Raw genomic sequence first — 17,996 nt, 5'->3', positions numbered from 1 at the left:
TTCACTTGGAAATATATTTTTTCCCTGAACAACAAACCTATTTCACTTGGAAATATATTTTTTCTCTGGGTAACAAACCTTTTTCACTTGGAAATATATTTTTCTCTGAGCAACAAACCATTTTCACTTGGTGATACGTCGTTTACCTGAGTACCAATACCGTTTTCACTTGGAAATATATTTTTTCCCTGAGCAACAAACCATTTTCACTTGGAAATATATTTTTACCTAGAGTAACTAATCATTTTCTTTTGGAAATATATTTTCTCCCTGGGTAACAAACCCTTTTCGTTTTGAAAACTATCATTTACCTGAGTACCAATACCGTTTTCACTTGGAAATCTATCTTTTCGCTGGGTAACAATACCATTATCGTTTTGAAAACTGACAACCACGCCCGACAATTTGATATTTTTGTATATTGTTACTACGGGCAGTGACGAAATATACAACAACAACGACTCCGATACATTTGTGTAATCGCATATTCACTTGTGCTGGTGCATCCCATCAAAATCATCGGTTACCCACTTGCAATGTGCTGTACATCGAAATGCATGTTTTCGGAAATTGGACAATAGGTTGCGATTTGTCTGTGATGTCCGGGTTCGTGCTTTGGATTTTCCAGAGTCAAAATGTCTGAATAAAGCACCTCCTCGACGATGGTTGGTACGTGGATAACCGTGTTCGAAAAACGGCTGAATTTATGTTTCCCATCGCACTAACAAATCGGGGTTGAGTTTTCTCGCGTATGTTTACAATATTGTGTCTTTATTGGTCAATACATGTCGCTCCAGTCAGCTGAAACCGGATGACCATAAGAAAGTGTGTGATCGGATCCCACTCATGACCCAACGACCAATATTCAAGTAAACATGTTACACCCCGTGTTTCCACGAAAAAAATACCATCCACACATACGCCGTGATTTATGGCGTAAATAGAGAGGGGTGTGATATTGCATGCAATGTGTTGGTATACAAACATCGGGGAGTAAGCCTTCGATCCACAGACATTATCATAGCCGGTAATTTTGATGCAGATCGAATGTCATCAAGCACACCGTTGTAATGAATTTGTGTTAACTAAACTTGGATGGATATTGCAACTGTGCTCGACTTACACATGGTATTCGCATACTGCACGCATACAAACTTTTGTGTAAACAACTCTGATGTTTCTGTTCGTACTAGTTCTGTGTTGAACTATTTGATTATTAAGATACATGAACAACCATTCAGACAATAAAGTTCTTGTGACATCGAAACAGTTTGAAAGCCCCACCAATCATTGTACAGGTTCGTAGCATGGGAATATCGAATATTTTCGTGTGTCATGAATATCTTTCTTATACACTTAGTGTGAAATGAGATAATAATTAGTGTCCTACAAAAGTAAAACATGTTGTGTTTGATTGCATACTTTTTATCGTTGTTCGTTGTGGTTTTGAAAGATGGATGAGTTAACATTTAAATATAGTAAGCGGAACAACTCAAGTAATAAATTTTACTCGTTTGAAAATCGGTTCGTTTGAAAATATCGATCAACGGAGTAACAGTATCAATATGAATGGTATATTATTTTTTGCGATATGTACCAACCTTCTAAGTATAACTTGTCAGTCAAAAATTTATCATGCCAGAGAAAAGTCGGTTGTTACGAATTCGACACAAATGTACTTCGATTATTACGATGATGGAAATTACGATCAACGGAGTATTTCGAGGTTGATGTGTATCGTTTGGTATGTTCACCAATCACTAAATGTCGGTTAGTTAAACGATACATTTACAAGTTTACCGAAATCTTGATTTACAAACGATAGCTTGATGATGTAAAGCTCAACCACTCAAATGTGTTCATTGCAAAGTATTTGACCCAAACAAAATATCGAATGGAGACCAACACATTGGTTTCATTTCCGAGTGGGTGAACATTTTTTCTGTTGGACCTATATGATTTACATTTAGAAAAACGATCTACACCGATTAGGTGACACTGTTTAATATCCAGCGAGTGAGTGAAATGTCTTAGGGTTTTGATTTACCGAGTTAATTATCAGCGATGACCAGATATGATTTGTATTTATAAAAAGCGACCCACACCGATTAGGCGACACTGTTTAATATCTAATGAGTGAGTGAAATTTCTTAGGGGTTTGATTTATCGAGTTAACTACCAGCGATTCAATCACATCCAAGTAACGTATTTTAGTGACCGAGTATTGTGACGAATGACAATGGGAAAATTTCCAATTTCTCTGATCGTGTGCGTTACACAATTAGTTCTATAGTACGCATTCAGTGAACATCATACAAATTGACAACAACTTTCCTTAGTTTGGTTACATGATGACAATTATTCTGGAGGTTCAAATCGATATCGCTACTATGAACAGCAATACAAACACATTTTTGTAGATTTCAGTGTAGCACATACTTCGATATTATTGTTATGGGTTTTGTATTAACCAAGACCAGTTGAATAGAATCGATCCAGTAAAGATACCTCTATTTACTTTTTTGATGATCAAAGTCTTAGAGTGTGACCTCGTAATGTTTTTACATTTCACGCATTTTCGACAGAGAGTGTGAACAGAGTTTAACACAGATTAAATGACACCGCCTCGGAGCCCAAAGTGATATTTTCGTACTGCGTAATGTGCGTATGTTTCATTTCGATGTCGCAGATTCCGACAATAAAGTATTGCATCGGTTGTTAATCAGCAAACGAAATTGTTGTTTCATCTTTAGTTTGGTTACTGGAAACAATTACATTTGTAAAATATTTTCTGATATCCGCGATACGCAGAGTGATATGTACCAAGGTGGAATAATTTTTTCAATCATGAACATTTCAGACACGCATAGTTTTACAACTCGATATGTTAATAACAACGGTACTGAAAAGATTGTTGTTGTCATAATAACCTTTACCACAACGCTGGGTCTAATTAACACGAATAATTTAATAATCAAGTCATGACCAACTATTACATATGGTACATCAATGTATCAATCCTTATGTTTAGAGAATGGTAACTTTCGATATAACACCAGCGTTCGATTGTAAGAAATGAAGTCGCAACTATACGTTGATCAGACTTTCAAATCTCGTATACTCAAACATATTATGTTAATCTCAAGTCACCTGCAGCGGGTAGTAATTACTTTTGTCTTACAAAATAGTAACGACTTTTACAGTTGAATGAAAAATACGAGTTGGCGGACTATCGATACAACCGAACTTGCTACGGATTTTGGATTGTAGTGATTACTCGCGTAGTCTTGTCTACTTTTCGTAAGGATACTGTTGAGTTGGTTGGGTAAGTTACAAACGGACTGACTTGACAAGGTTTTTGTATTTTACTCTTTTGTGTATGGCAAGATGTTAAAATGTTGAGATGTCATAGTGATAGTATTTCTGAAACTATCTTTGCCAAACGGAAAGACAGGTCGCGAATAGAGTTGTAATGTTTCATTACTTGTTTCAAATCAATATGCGTATAATTTCGAAATGTGACTGGGTGAAAGTTGGTAGTTATGTTTGTCAATCTATTTCAATTCAGATTATGTCAAAGTCGAGATATTTCATTTTGGATTGTCTGAATTTACCTTTAGTACATCCCGCGAATGGATTCCGACGCCGCACTATAACATTTTTGATAATAAGGACTCAAGGATTTTCAATCAACAATAGGCCTACCTGATTTTTTGGTAATGCTAGAGTTGCCAAATGATAAGTTGCGTGTTTTTGTTAAACGTTTGATTTCTCAGTAATAAATACAATTATTGTATGTGCATACTTGTGATTCTTGATTCTTGTTTAGTTAGTTGGTATTGATTCTATAGGCAGCGGCGCGGAATGTGCGAATAATCCGATGCGACTGAAGTTGGAGTCAGTAATATTCAGGGTACGTTCGATTCAACAGATCGCGTTAAATGGATTTCTCAAAGGATTAGAGTTGTACCGGATCAACACATTCAAATACGAATCAACTTGATTTATGTAGTGAGTTTCATTTAAAGTTGACAAATTGACACATTGATTGAATATTCTCATGATTCGCATCACGCAACCAAAGTCAACGTGAAACATATAGCGATCGCGGAAAGTATCAAATCTTGGATATTCAAGTCACCGTCTGCGCCGGTTCTGTTATTCGGTGCTTATTACTTAATAGGTAATATTCTTATTATATCAGACTCGTGAAATCCAGTTCTGTACCAAACTACCAACATATTACATTGTAGCGATTGGGATGTATGTAACCACAAGTCACGGGAGATGGTTATGTCTTATAGGCGTTATCTTGTGCGCGATCGTAGGATTTTAGAATTATTTCGCACCTTTTTGAATAAGCGTACACTTCACAAAGGATTAGGGTTAGAGTAGAAATAAGTGACAATTTGTCGCTATTCAAGTTACCGACACTGGCGGTCTGTTATTCGTTACTTATTAAATCTTACGAGTGAAATCAAGTTCTGTGACAAACTGCTTAGTCAAATTTCACCGCGTCAGCGATCGACATGAATGTAACACCAAGTCGCGAAAGATGGCTATGTCCGAGACATTATCTTGTCAGCGATCGCAGGGTTTGCAAACTATTTCACACCTATTTGGAGTGTTAGTTTGTGAGCGTGGTTATTGCTGATATTCGAATCGCCGTCTACGCTGGCTCTGTGGTAAACTAATTACCCAAACATTACCATGCGAATAATTCCTAGATTTTGCAAACTATTTTCACGCCTTTTTTGTTGAAAGTACGACATTCCACCCGCGGTCTATACCCGAAAGTACAAATCGCCGCCGCGTCCATAAGAATAACGATATATCATTGTCGTACTCGCCGTAATTTGAAATATACACATAAACCAAGGACCAATCACATGACTATTTACTTGATACATATTCAACACCGGGCGAGAGATGCCTATACCCGAAAGGGCGATTCACGGCCGCACCCATAAGAACACATGGCGAGTCACCACAGATCGCGTAAGAATACATGACAGGCGAATCACCGCCACCGCCTACAGTAAAAAAGGCGAGTCACCGACACGAGTTTTCGCGGCGAGTCACCGACGCAGCCTATACCTGAAAGGGCGAATCATGACCGCACCCATAAGAACACATGGCGACTCACCGCCTAGAGGGGGGGTCTAAAAAGGCGAGTCACCACCCCCGGTTTTCAGGCGAGTCACCACCCCGCCCATAAGAGCCAATAGCCGCATGCGAGCGATCATAACTACTACTCACGTCAACAGTGGATATCCTGATATATTATGCTGGGCACATTCCATTGAAATCTTGGCAAAGATGGCCACAATCTGAATATTTGGATCTCGTGCCTCCTCACCGAGATGATTTTTTGACATGGAATCATCTATAGCGCTATCGGAAAATCTGCAAGACAATGATACTGAATATTTCTTAACTGATAAATGGCATGAAATGCTTCAGGAGGCCCATTCGTGAGGTACCGTTAAGCCATGGTGGTAATTTCTTCACTGCGGTCATGAAACTATTTCTCGGTGAACAAAATATCAGCTGAATTCAACAACTGGGTCTACCGAATGCTTCTTAAATTGATAATGATATGTACCAAACTTCTTACCCCCTCGAGGCTACATTTGAACCTGGAGAGAAGTATCAATGGTGTGTTGATTTCTTGATCAACTTTCATTGAGTGACATAGAAGCTGACAATGCTGAGCTATCACAATTTCGAGTCCTTATAGGCCGTGCTATCTTTTCGTTATTGGAAATGCTCCATGGTAGGGGTGCATTTAAAACAAACGGTGTTTGAAACACTATGTTAAAAACATGCTTTAAAGAGTGTTTTAAACAAAGGCCTTTTGAAAAGAATTCTTTCAACGTTGTAAAATTATGCCAAAATTGTGTAAATACTTTCTAAAATACGTGTGGTATGAGCCTACGGACGATTACCACCCGATATAGCCGACTAATATCGATATGGGATGGCTGGAACCCTCAAAATAGTCGGTTCAACAGCAATAGCACAGATATTTCGTCAAAGGAGCTATATTTACACTATATTTGCAATTGTCAATGTCAATCCAATATGACGTCACTATTGAATATTCTTGACATCATTGCTTAAAAAAAGTATGTTTTATACAAGGGCCTGGTTTTAAATATGTTTGTTTTGAATGCAACCCTATACTCCATGGTAATTGTCGATTAACGCGAATTGAAACGGTTGATTTAATCAATCCTATTAACCCCCCCCCCCTTCCCAGCTGCAAGGTTTTCGACAATGGCTTGTAAATAGGTAGAAGACGCTGATATTATTCGTTATTCACTCTGTTATTTATGGCCTGATGCAGATTATATGATGTGTAGAAATTAAACACATTCATGATTTACTGAAATTCAGAGTTGTCATAGTTTACTTGGTTGGCTATACAGCAGTGTCATACTTTACTAGGTTCATTATACAGCAGTAATGTTGTAATAAGGGAAGAATGTCTAGCTTACTCACTAACTATTCCGCAAAAGGATGAGGATCGTTATTCTAGAAACAGCTGTATCGCTAGCTTGCAGAAAAGTGGATATTTCGAGGCAGATTGCAGGTAACTTTCTGGACCTACTAAGGTAAAGGCCAAAATGAAGTCAGCCATCTCGGAGTTCTATACATCCCTGAGTATTAGTTACCATGAATATCTACGACTGTGTATACCACAACCGGTTGACTCTGGTTTCGTGGTTAAAATACTTCATTCGCCGCGTTCTCTTCTACATTGGGATATTAGTCGACTTATATAATGACCTGTGACACCTCATCCTCTTCCGCGGAGGAATTGTAACTGTTGGCTTGTTAATGATATTATTCTGACCATAACTTGGACATGCTTTCATCCACTGCTGGATATGTTTGGCTTAAATAACGCCTCCTCGCCACCTCTTCCGAGTAAGAGATGTGTTACAAAAGCCTAGAAGTGTGCCGTTCTCGGGTAAATGACATTTCAGTCGACAAACTCCATGAATACTACTAACAGACCATTTTTTCCATTTCCGTATTTTATTCATAAGTACCGAGTCAGTATTCATCATACTCTGATCAAAGTGCTCGAATTTCATCTTGGATATTACTTAGGGTTACTATATTCTGGATTAGGGAAAGGAGGGCACTTTTTTAAAGTTTTCAAACTTAGAATCCCGAAGGGAAATCTTGAAAATGAAAGGTCAACTTGGACTAAAAGAAAAGGTCAACTTTCTCGCTCAGTGCCCAAAATACAGATTTTATTTTAGGTGGTTAACTGAAAAAAAAGGAAACAAGAGTCATCTTTCCGGCTCAGATCCCAAAATAACCACCGGAGTGCTGATTTCCTGTATCTCAATCGAATTTGCCCTGCAATTAATAAAAATCCTCCAAAAAGAGGATAGCATCTCAAAAAGGTGGACATTTAGGCGTCCTCGGAGGACATTTTTATGAACGTGAAAAAGGAGGGCAAAGCCTCCAGAACGAGGACGTATGATAACCCTATATTACTAGGCTGCTTGGGTGACCGGGCTAGCGGATGGTGCACTTGGTGCTTCATGACACTTGTCAGTCTTGTCTGTTCTTTCTGATACCACATGCTTACTTGTATTAACTGATTTTTAGATGCTGGTGGCTTCGTAGTCAGGAAGCTATTTGAAGGTATGATATCTTCGCCTTACAAGACAATATTCGGTTTACTGATGTCAAGAACAAACCACAGAGCAAATTATTTTAAACGCGAGGTCAGAAAATTGTTTTGAATCGAGCCAATGAAACTGACATACCACTGGGACACTGACATACCAAATCCCAATATGACCGAATGTAGAGGGAATGGTTGAACGAAAAATGTATCTTGTCTGATAAGTTGGTACGTACAAGTAACCGCCTTTTGGGATTAATAGTATCGGAGATTAATAGCAGTTATTCGCTTAATCAGTAGATAACTATGTAGAATTTCAATCGGAAAACGATGGATTATGCGTTATCACTGGGGCGAGTTTTTGTTGCACTCAAATAGCGAGAAAGTAGCATTTAAAATTTTTGTGGAATTATTAGGGTATGAGATACTCCAAAAGTTCTGCTGTATAACCTAGTTCCTGTGGAGATGTCAAATTGGTTATTTGGTCATTTAACGGTCTCACGAAACCGTCAGAAATTACATTTTCCCGACACAGCAAGGAAATTATGCACTGCGGGAATCACCCACACCCCCTCACAAAAAACCAAACAGCATAGCGATACCCAACCCCCGAAAACAGGGGCGGGCTACATCTGCAGTCGGAGGGGCGGATATGGCCGGATTCCTGAATCGATACATTAATCGCGGCTTTATCCAACTATAACAGGCATCATACATTCGTGTACATTGTCAACTTTAAGTTTAAAGCATAGAGAGCAAAAACAGTGTCCAATAAATTTATTAACTTAATTTAGGCTAGACATCTGTGGTCAATCAAAGGTTTCAAAAAGTTCCTTGAACGCTAACTGCATGGTGCACGTGAAAACCCTTCGTAAAGACTGCTCGTGAACATCAGTTGGATTGGAATCCAGCATTGTCTTGTTATTGTTCATGGTCGAAAATGTTTGCTTGCTAATGCGTATGTAGATCCGCGGGCCACATTATGATGTAAGTTCGGAAGGTGTCTGCGGGCCGCTAGAAATCCCGTCGCGGGCCGGATCTGGGCCGCCCCTGCCCCAAAACAAATCGAATAACACACCCCAAACCCCGTAGGTATGCAAACGGGACCCAAGGCATCTTAGAAAAACTCACTCTGGATGACTTTAGCAAAATATATAGCCTGAAAACCGTGATATAGTAAAAATATATTTTTCGGCGGTCTCGCCTGGGCTTTCGTGAAATGGGAAACTATCTCAAATCTAAACGACGGAATTAGTAAAGCGATCTATTTACATATTGTTTGGAAACAGTCGTGATTGACGGGGTGGTTTAACTTCTTGCTTGCAACCACTGTGTCACAGATAACAGTGAGATGCAGTTAACCCATCATATAGCTCTTTGTTAAGCATGTCAAAGAGAATAGAACAATACTAGAAATAGTTTATAGCACGTTTTAAACCGTTCCTTTACATTTTACGCAGTATTTGATTTAAAAAATTGTCATGAAATATGGAGAAAAGCTGCAAAAAGTTGCACTATAAAATCCCTCCAAACAGGGTAGAACGTCATGGTACATAGATTCTGAGCATCTACGAAGCTGTCGGAAGCTGTAAAGAAGTTGCTAAAGTTGCAAAAACTAACCCTAGTTATCACCGAGTTTTTATTATTTAAATTATATTTTAGTAGTGGTCGCAATGAAAGTACACTCGGCGCTCCGCCTCTTATCAGTTTACATCTACAGGGATTTAAGATTCGTTTCGCCGGCAACCACAAGTTCAACATTATTTTAACGAACTCTATGAAAACACGTTGACTACAATTTACATTACAAATTATAGAGTAAATGGATTTTTACTAACAACATCACGATGGATGCTCCGACAAAGCCGATTTAAATTGATATATTGATTGATTGTAAATCTAGTCAATGACCTTCAAAGTGCGGCCCATGCAATTGGTTCGATGATATTTTAAACATTTTAACTTGAATCGATACTCATGTAGCGTACTCTCACCTACCTTCGGAAACATTCCGTAGATATTCGATATTGGCCTTTTGACGAGGGCAGAAGCTTTCGCTGATCTCCCCTTTGATTTGCTGTATTGCCGATTTACCGGCAAGCTTGAGACGAGATGACGTAATCGACCTGTAATATAAAACGATATGGTCCGGTGGTATCTTGAGCTAAACAAGGAAACGTGCTATGATGTTTGGGCAGATACGACACGAGATTACACAATACGAAATCATTAGAGCGTGAGGCACGGGCTCATTCTGCGCCATTAACTATGGTTACCATATTTTGGAATCGCGAAAGAAGAACACTTTTTCGAAATTTTCAAACTTGAAATATCGGAGAAAAAATAGTTAATTTTTCCCACTTCGTGGTTGGTTGCCTAAAAGAACGGGTCAACTTTCAGGCTCGGCTCCCGAAATAGCCGCTGGAGCGTTACTTCAATGCTGATTTACTGTATCGCAGACGAATTTGCCATACATTTAACAAAAATTCCTAAAAAAGAGGACAAAATCTAAAAAAGGGGTATATTAAGGCGTCCTTGGAGGGTATTTTTAAAAACCCTAAAAAAGGAGTACAAATCCTCCTAAAGGACGACGTATGGTAACCCTACAATCAACACACTCCTTCGAAATAATAAACTTCAACTTCTCGAATTGAAGAGTAGCGAAATCACTTCCATCCGCTTGTACATGTCCTTACGTCATTTAGGGTCATAACTTCCTCCCAATTCTTGGATATGCACAAAATAATTACCTCCATTATTGTCAATATATGGACGGTAGGGTGGAGTGAAAAATAAAAGAATTGAAAGCCAAAAAGGGGTCTTGATATGTGGTGTCAAAAAGCAAAAAATAAATTTCATCATAATTTTGGGTTCCTTACCCTCTAGTGAAATTTCACTGAACGAGCCGGAAATGGCTGATTTCGCCATATCTAGTTTTGGGCTTAAAAGCAGAAGAAACATGTTTTTTTATCTCACTTCCAGGGTACTTACTCCTAAAAACGAACATAAAAAAGTTACGAGCAAATTACTGTTATTTAGATCGTTAGGTATCAATTGGTCTTACCAAGTTTGCAATGCTAATTTGTAGACATGACACAATTCTGAAAATTATTCAACATGGACAATGAAACATTCCGATTCCTATTTACATATCACTGTGATGCCTACCCCTTCCAGTTTGTAGATGAATTAAACCGCGTGAAATTCAATCGATCAAAAGTTCTTGTTTCTGCTGTGCAAAGTTATTTATATTAGCAATTATATTAATTTTTCGCATTCACGCTCGGGTAAGCTAATCGCGAGATAAAGATGTCCCATATGATAGGGGTGGCCGACCTTTTTGCTATTCCCAGCCTCGTTTCGGTTATCGATGCAGCCTAGGGCTGCATTCTAGGGCGTAGTTTGTGCGTTTGTTTGTGGCAATCATGATGTTTGTCGACTCCTATGGTCATTTCGCACCAGGTCAATCTCCCTGTTGTTTTTATTCCGTAACTACACTGTAAAAAATAAAGGTGGATTTTAGGGTGGAATTAGGGAGGAAATATTGTTTCCACTCATGATCAAGGGAGGGTGACTATAATACACCTCCTGAAAGGTGATATCCTCCTTTCCACCCCTGTTTGACAGTGGATGATGAATCCGCCTATACGCGTGAGGTGCGCATACGGGGTTGTTGTCGCGAAATTTAATGCGTGCGCCCAAGGTGGCTGGTTAAACACACATATGAAGGCCGGAAGGACATTGGTATGTAATATGTGACCCTCATATCGGTGCACAGAGACAGCGAGATAATAGTTATAAGCCAACCGCGCAACCGTGCACATAATCATTGAATGAAAATCTCTATCTTCATTGCGGGGAGCAGATATTTGTTCAATGTTCAGTTTGAAAGTGTTGGAATCAACAATTATTCAATCGTCCGTTGGTCGTCCGCTGTACTAGTAGTTCGTCCGTTACTATATAGGTTACTACGTATGTTAGTTATATGCCGTTACCGTATATAGTTAGAAGTTTGTTGTTGCCATTGTTACGGTGCGAGTTACTAGGTCTGTGATTTTTACTGTGACGTCAGAATGATACAGACGGTGAATGAAATCGTCAGACTGATGCCTGCTTCTGATTGGTTGTTGTATCACTAAAAAGTTCGGGTGGTAAAAAGATGGCGCCGACAACACAGTTGTCTTCGACAAATTTTGTAGTAAGAGAAGCGAGTTTTTGTGAGTCCATGGAGTATACGAGAGGGAGATAGTTGGCTTTGGATTATGGATTGGCGTTGTGATGCTTGTATTAGAAATGCGTTATCGTGTTGGACATACTTGCCCAGCCTGTCAAGTCTTCGGCTGTGAAATTGGATCGTGCAATCACATTGCCACGGCATGCAACAGCTACAGATGCCATTTAGATTCTCATCACATGACGGTGCAGGCCAGATACCAGCTATTCATGAGCATTTGCTAATCAATCTGTCTGTTTAGGTAGCCATGAAATTGTTAGTTAAGCTATCAAATTATTGTCCGCTGATTACTGTCGACGACGCTTCTGAGATAAGAAGAGAGGTTTCGGAAATACACAAAGGTGAACTCCATGATCGTGACTTCAAAATCCAGTGTTATGACAGAAGATTAGGCCAGTATCTAGATCTGGAGTATGCGGATGTCGGAGATGATGACGTCTTCAAAGAGGACATTGCAATATGTCAAGTAATTGTAAGTAAGCACACACTGAATTCACATCATTTACTTGCTGCTAGCTGAACATTTTTTAGTAGTCCAATTCTAGTGCGATAGTCGTTACATTTCTATTGTCGAATTTATCCAGCGTATAATCCACTGGTAGCCGTGGCCCGTCGGTATACAGTTTTGTAGGACCGAATTCTGCAGTACGCTTCTTGTTTTGTAATGCCACCCCTGGTCTGCTCATATACTAGGCTTACCATACGTCCTCTTTTGAGAGGATTTGTCCTCTTTTTTGACTTTTTTGAAAGTGTCCTCGGAGGACGCCCTTTTGTCCTCTTTTTTGAGATTTTGTCCTCTTTTTTGAAAATTTAGGTCAGATTTAGAGCAAATTGCGAGTGATATGCCGCAAATTAGCACAGAAGTGAAGCTCCGGGGGGTATTTCGGAGTGAAAAACGGTGATTTGAGCTCTGAGCGAAAAGGTGATTTTTTTTTTAGTCATCCACCTGGAAATGTGGAGAGAAAAACGGTATTTTGAGAATTCTACTCCGGTTTTGCAAGTTTTAAATTTCTGAAAAAGTGTCCTCTTTTTAGATTTCCAAAATATGTTAAGCCTACCATATACCTGCTTTTGATTGCGTTTGCGTAATATTGATAGTATATTGACTCTTGCTGGTGCGAGACAACATTGTTGTGTTTAAGAACTACGATTGGTTGTGTGTCGCACGTCCAACAGCTTTCAAAAATGCTTCATGAAGAGTAAGTTTCGGTGTCACTGTACTGAATGTCCTATCAAGTTAATTTGAATTATTCCACGCCCGCAAAAGTAAAGTATATGCATATTGCATATTGTATATCCACACAAGTGCATGCCATCTCACAGTTTGAAAAGCAATGCTGCAAAGCCAATTTTGGTTCCGTCAGTATTCCTTGCTCCCATAAGTACACATCTCTTTACCCAGGTAAATATTGCATTGCCGAGAAAATGAGTGATCCATTGGATGTGCTGTCGGAAATCGCCCTCAATTCGACGCCAGGTACTCATGACAGAAACGACAGTTCTGGTGAGTTATACTAAATTTTGAACTGAGCTGTTGGTTTTAACAGAACTTACGATCTCGTCAATTATGCAATCAAGTAATTAATTGTGATCCATTATTTGCCATATGTGCTCATTAGTCATGTTCAATTGTACAGCAATCAACATCCGGACTTGCCATGAGTTTTTGTGCCGTTTTTGATCTATGCCAGGGGGATCAACCTGTAGCCTTAGAAGCCGATATGAATAAATAGGTGAGCTCGGAGTATAAAATAAATGGACATAATCGACAATTTAATGCGGATATTTGGCTTCAAGTTGGTGCATTACGACTGTGCGCTGGAATGCGGCCGCATGCTGTTTTAATATTAGGAAATCAGGCCGTGAATAGCAAAAAGGTTGGTCAACCCTGATCTACACCAATGCCTCCATAGCAAACAACACACTTATGCTCTGTAAGTTAGTTGTATTTTGTATTACAGAATCTGACGATCTGGACTGGATGGTTACATTGGTTAGTCTACCTGCCATTTTCCTCAAAAATAAACTTCTTCCTGTCTGATCAGGTACGAATATTTATCGATATTATCAAGCAGTTGTTTGATTTGAAGTATACATAATTCGGGACTGTCAGAACGATTCGACAGTCCTAGTCGAACTTTGCATTTTATAGCAACTATGTAATTGTAGTTTAAACACATTTTTTCAACGGTATACATCCCATTGCTATTAAATCGTTTTTAGTCTGGCAGCCTTTCATAACTAATCATTTGGCTGGGAATTCGACAGCAGAGCAGTCATATTTTTTATAGCTGCAACCGATGAAATAAGATCAGATAAGGGCATTTGAATATTTACTCCTTCTCAAACGCCCTGCTGTTGACAAGCCCGTGCACCCTTTTCATCGCAGTCGCAGTGAAGCAGTGGTGTACAAATGGCGTTTGGCAAAGCAATTTCTGGGTGTCCACACACTCAATTGGCAACATGAATGATAACCTAATTTTTAGGCCCAGATTCAGATCATTACGCCGTATATTTAGGCGATTACAAGTATATAAGTGGTGATCTGCAAGCTATGTTAGTGTTATATACTTCAAGTGGACATCTTGAGTAGTACAGCTTTTTCAAAAAGTAGAACTAAACGCATAATTTTAGCTGTATTTCGAAGGTGGCCACTTTTCAACTCGATAGATGCATATTCGCAACTTACTCAATATGAGTAATAACATGACAGTTGCAGTAAAACAGAGTTACAAATTTAAAAACTTTTGAGGGTGTCCAGCCCGCAGGACTGGACGGTCAAAAAGAGGTCGGCATGGTGACGATAAAAAGTTGGTGTCAGCGTGAGCTGCTGACTAACACCTGGTTGTCAAGTCCATCTAATGTTCATATACCCGAGCCAGAGGCGTTAAACGCAGTTAACAAGGCTATACTGAAGTAGAAGTAGGAAGACATAATTTTACTCGGTACGAGTTATGTTGTAAACCAGCTACAAGTAGAAGTAGTTTGACAGTCTTTTGATACTACTCAAGTGAGCATGTATTTTTGAATAGTTATAATACACTGCCAATATGTATGTTTGACCTGTTTCACAATACCAAACCTTTCTTCAGATGCCCAGATCAGCCTACCTTACAATTTGTTCTGCTGTGGAAAAGAAGAAGTGGGCCATCTACTTTGATGGGGAGACAGTCCGAGATATCAACAGCTTCCATGAGGAATTTGCAGTGATGCTTTCAGTCTACTGGATATTCGACATACAGTTTTCGACAAACATCAGAAATTCCCTCACTTTCATGTCAGTTCTAGCACACTGTTGAAAGAGATGAGTTCTGCTGTTCGCACCAAACTTGGTAAAATCTGGGACTAATTTGAAAATAAAGTTTTGGAATAAAGGCGATGTTGTGATTTATGTCAACGTGGATTATGAAGATTTAATTTAGATGTTGTGCGCATCGAAGTCGTTTGACGAAGATATCCGGATATGATGAGGTGGTATCTGGATAGGCTGATGAGGTGGTTTACCGATAGCATAGGGGAGGAAAATTTTCCACCTAAAATAGGTGGGGGAGCCCACCACCCTTTACGAGTGGAGAAAATACCACCTCCTTTGGGTGATTTTTGAAACACCTCTGTAAGGTGGCCACAGTTTTTACAGTGTATGCTGACTTGTAGCACGGCCCACTTCTAGGCTTTTATAAGACACCGCTTACGCGGGTGATATGGCGAGAAGGAGCCAAGATAAACCTTCAACACTTAGGTAGGAATTCTGGAGTCGACCTCGGTCGGACTCGAACCCGCAACCCATTGATGTTGCAGCTGTGGAATATAGCAATATGCTATCTCTACCCCTCAGGGCGTAGTCGTATTGAACTAACCGGACGCCAAATACCCATGTTAAGCTGAACTGTCTGTGTCCATTTCCCGTGAACTCCGGACTAATCCGTTTTTTTTTTATATCGGCTCACTATGTGCACCAAAATCGTGAATAGCTGCTGGGATTTGTCACGGATCATTTATGACATTTTTTAGATTCACGACTGAATTTCGTCATTATTCTTATTAGTATCACACATTACTATAAAATATTTATCTTTTCTCAGCACGTGTGATCAGATTCATCAGTTATCGAGTTGGCGGAGAGAGTGTTTTCAAAAATTCAGTGCAAGTTATAAATTCTGATGCATTTTCGGCTGACCCAATTGTCATTATTCACTATAGGGCGCAACATTTTCCTCTGCTGTTTGCATATGTACTGTGCGCCCAGATTGCGAAGGACGCTACCAAATTAAAATCGAAGCATGAAGACGCCATAAATCGTATCCAGTGCTTAGAAAATTGCAAGATTAAAAAAAGATCTTTCAAAATTTTGGGAGTCAAATCGTAAATTCAATTAGCATGACGACGGCCGCCAACACATACTAATTGAATTACAATCTGCGGCCGCAAAAATTTCCTTCTGTACTCGCAGGTTTGCCACCCGTCCTATGACGATGAGTAAATGATTCAATCGTCATCGTTAGGTACCACTCAAGCTCGTCGCTTTTCGGGGAGAGAGGGATTTTATTCGATAGCAATTGGTAGCGACTTCTGTTGGACTCATTCTGTTGAACAGTACAGAAATCTGGTTTGTACGCACCTGAGATCCCTAACTAGATGAAGGACGTAAGTGTCCTTATTCATGTGCTTCAGATGCTGGTAAATACCTTCCAAATCTGGGGAAGCGAGTGGCGCAGTTGGTTAAACACTGTAGTCACGACATCGATGGTTGATGGTTCGAGTCTCGGCTCTGCCATGTTTCTAAGTGTCGGAGGTTTATCTGGGCTCCTCATCGCCGATCCCGCTGTAATACAGCGCGTTGAAAAAGCCCAGACAAAGAGAGAGCCGAACTCGCGAAAGGAGGCAGCAAATGAGCAGAAAAAGGACTCAAGTCCATGAAGACATGACATTGTGCGTTTATGAAATTTACTGTGTGGGCGCAAATAACCACGAGTTGCAAGCGCCAATTATATATGAGTTAATAAACAACAACAACAACCTTCCAAATCTTCTACTGTGCATACCCTAGTTATTTTGGTGATGATCATACTCGAACTATCGCAGACATTCTTAAGAACGTCATGTCGCATAGGATATCTGCAATTTTTCTTATCCGGTTTCATTGTTTCGCATGTCTTTTGGTAGCTTTTTTTCAGTCCAACACTCGCCCCGGCGAAGCAAAATCCATCTCGCCCGCATGAGGCGCCATCCGGCCAACCCGACTGTTTAAATCCGTGGCTGTATGTTTCAACGAGATCAGTGAAGTCACAGCTAAGTATCTTCTGTAATAGTCTCAATTTTTCCTCCACGAAGGAATCGCATTTCAATCCGAATGGATACAAAGGTTCGTATATGTACATGTTGTTGTTGGCAGCGGCAAAAACCTCGCCCGTGAAGCTGCTACCGCAGCGAGTTTGGGTCAAGATGATCAGCACTTTCTGACGTTTCGGATCGCCCGATAAAATATCAGCGTCAATTAGCTCGATTGGTTCATCACTCTTCGTGGTCCGCTCCTCTTCACTCATTACACCAATGTTGGATTCTGGTAGGTACTGCGATGGCCATAATTTGACGATGGTATTAGGTTTCATAAAGTTCAGTAACATGAAACCGATTAGGATCAACAACGTTGAAATAGCCAATCGCAATCCACGGCTTTTCATTTTAAACCTGACCTGACTTGGATTGAAGCAGAGACAATACCTGAAGCAAATGTTCGCATGTGCATTGTATTATTAGGATATTGTTCATTATATATGATCACTCGGGATAAAGCGTGATAACTATACCAGCCAGTATCAGATAGTGTAAACGCTTTCTAGTTGAAGAAGAAACACTAGGGTGAGGATGGCTTAATAATCATGTTTCATTCTTCGAATCTGTGCCCTTTTTAGTATTCATTATTTCTGTACATGAAAATGATTTGGTGTTTATAAAAATTCAAATCTGTATTTGTAAACGTTGCTTCATTCAAGGGTATTTCATTTTTATTTTATCGTACATAATTACTTTACATAACATGATTGGGTTCCTGGAAATTCAATTCTGTATTGAAAGGCATATAAGATTTGGTGGAATGACCAGGGATATGTGAAT

General features: G+C 39.5%; 2 protein-coding genes across 4 annotated transcripts; one reads left to right on the top strand and one right to left on the bottom strand.

Annotated features, from left to right (window-relative positions):
* Positions 1–7,429: 7,429 nt before the first annotated feature.
* Positions 7,430–17,602, bottom strand: LOC145432648 (uncharacterized). Its single transcript, XM_080309493.1, has 4 exons — positions 16,900–17,602; positions 16,501–16,567; positions 9,647–9,774; positions 7,430–7,680 (listed from the first exon to the last, which is right to left on the bottom strand). The coding sequence occupies exons 1-4, from the start codon at positions 17,561–17,563 to the stop codon at positions 7,430–7,432; spliced, it is 1,110 nt and encodes a 369-aa protein (XP_080165619.1). The 5' UTR covers positions 17,564–17,602.
* On the top strand, positions 11,137–15,256 carry LOC145432647 (uncharacterized). 3 transcript variants are annotated; one of them, XM_080309492.1, is made up of 4 exons: positions 11,137–12,354; positions 13,285–13,386; positions 13,844–13,927; positions 14,975–15,256. In XM_080309492.1, the coding sequence occupies exons 1-3, from the start codon at positions 12,342–12,344 to the stop codon at positions 13,921–13,923; spliced, it is 195 nt and encodes a 64-aa protein (XP_080165618.1). In that variant the 5' UTR covers positions 11,137–12,341; the 3' UTR covers positions 13,924–13,927; positions 14,975–15,256. The 3 variants fall into 3 exon arrangements, 2 of the variants coding, with proteins under 2 accessions (XP_080165618.1, XP_080165617.1); XM_080309491.1 differs by having other exon boundaries at positions 11,137–13,386; XR_013912917.1 differs by lacking the exon at positions 13,844–13,927 and having other exon boundaries at positions 11,137–13,386.
* Positions 17,603–17,996: the final 394 nt, after the last annotated feature.

The sequence above is a fragment of the Botryllus schlosseri genome, unplaced genomic scaffold, assembly GCF_051294905.1.
Source record: "Botryllus schlosseri isolate E-star unplaced genomic scaffold, Bs_hap1 Bs60a, whole genome shotgun sequence".
NCBI classification, from domain to species: Eukaryota; Metazoa; Chordata; class Ascidiacea; order Stolidobranchia; family Styelidae; genus Botryllus; species Botryllus schlosseri.
Note: the sequence above shows the minus strand (reverse complement) of the source record. Positions and strands in the feature narration are given on the sequence as shown.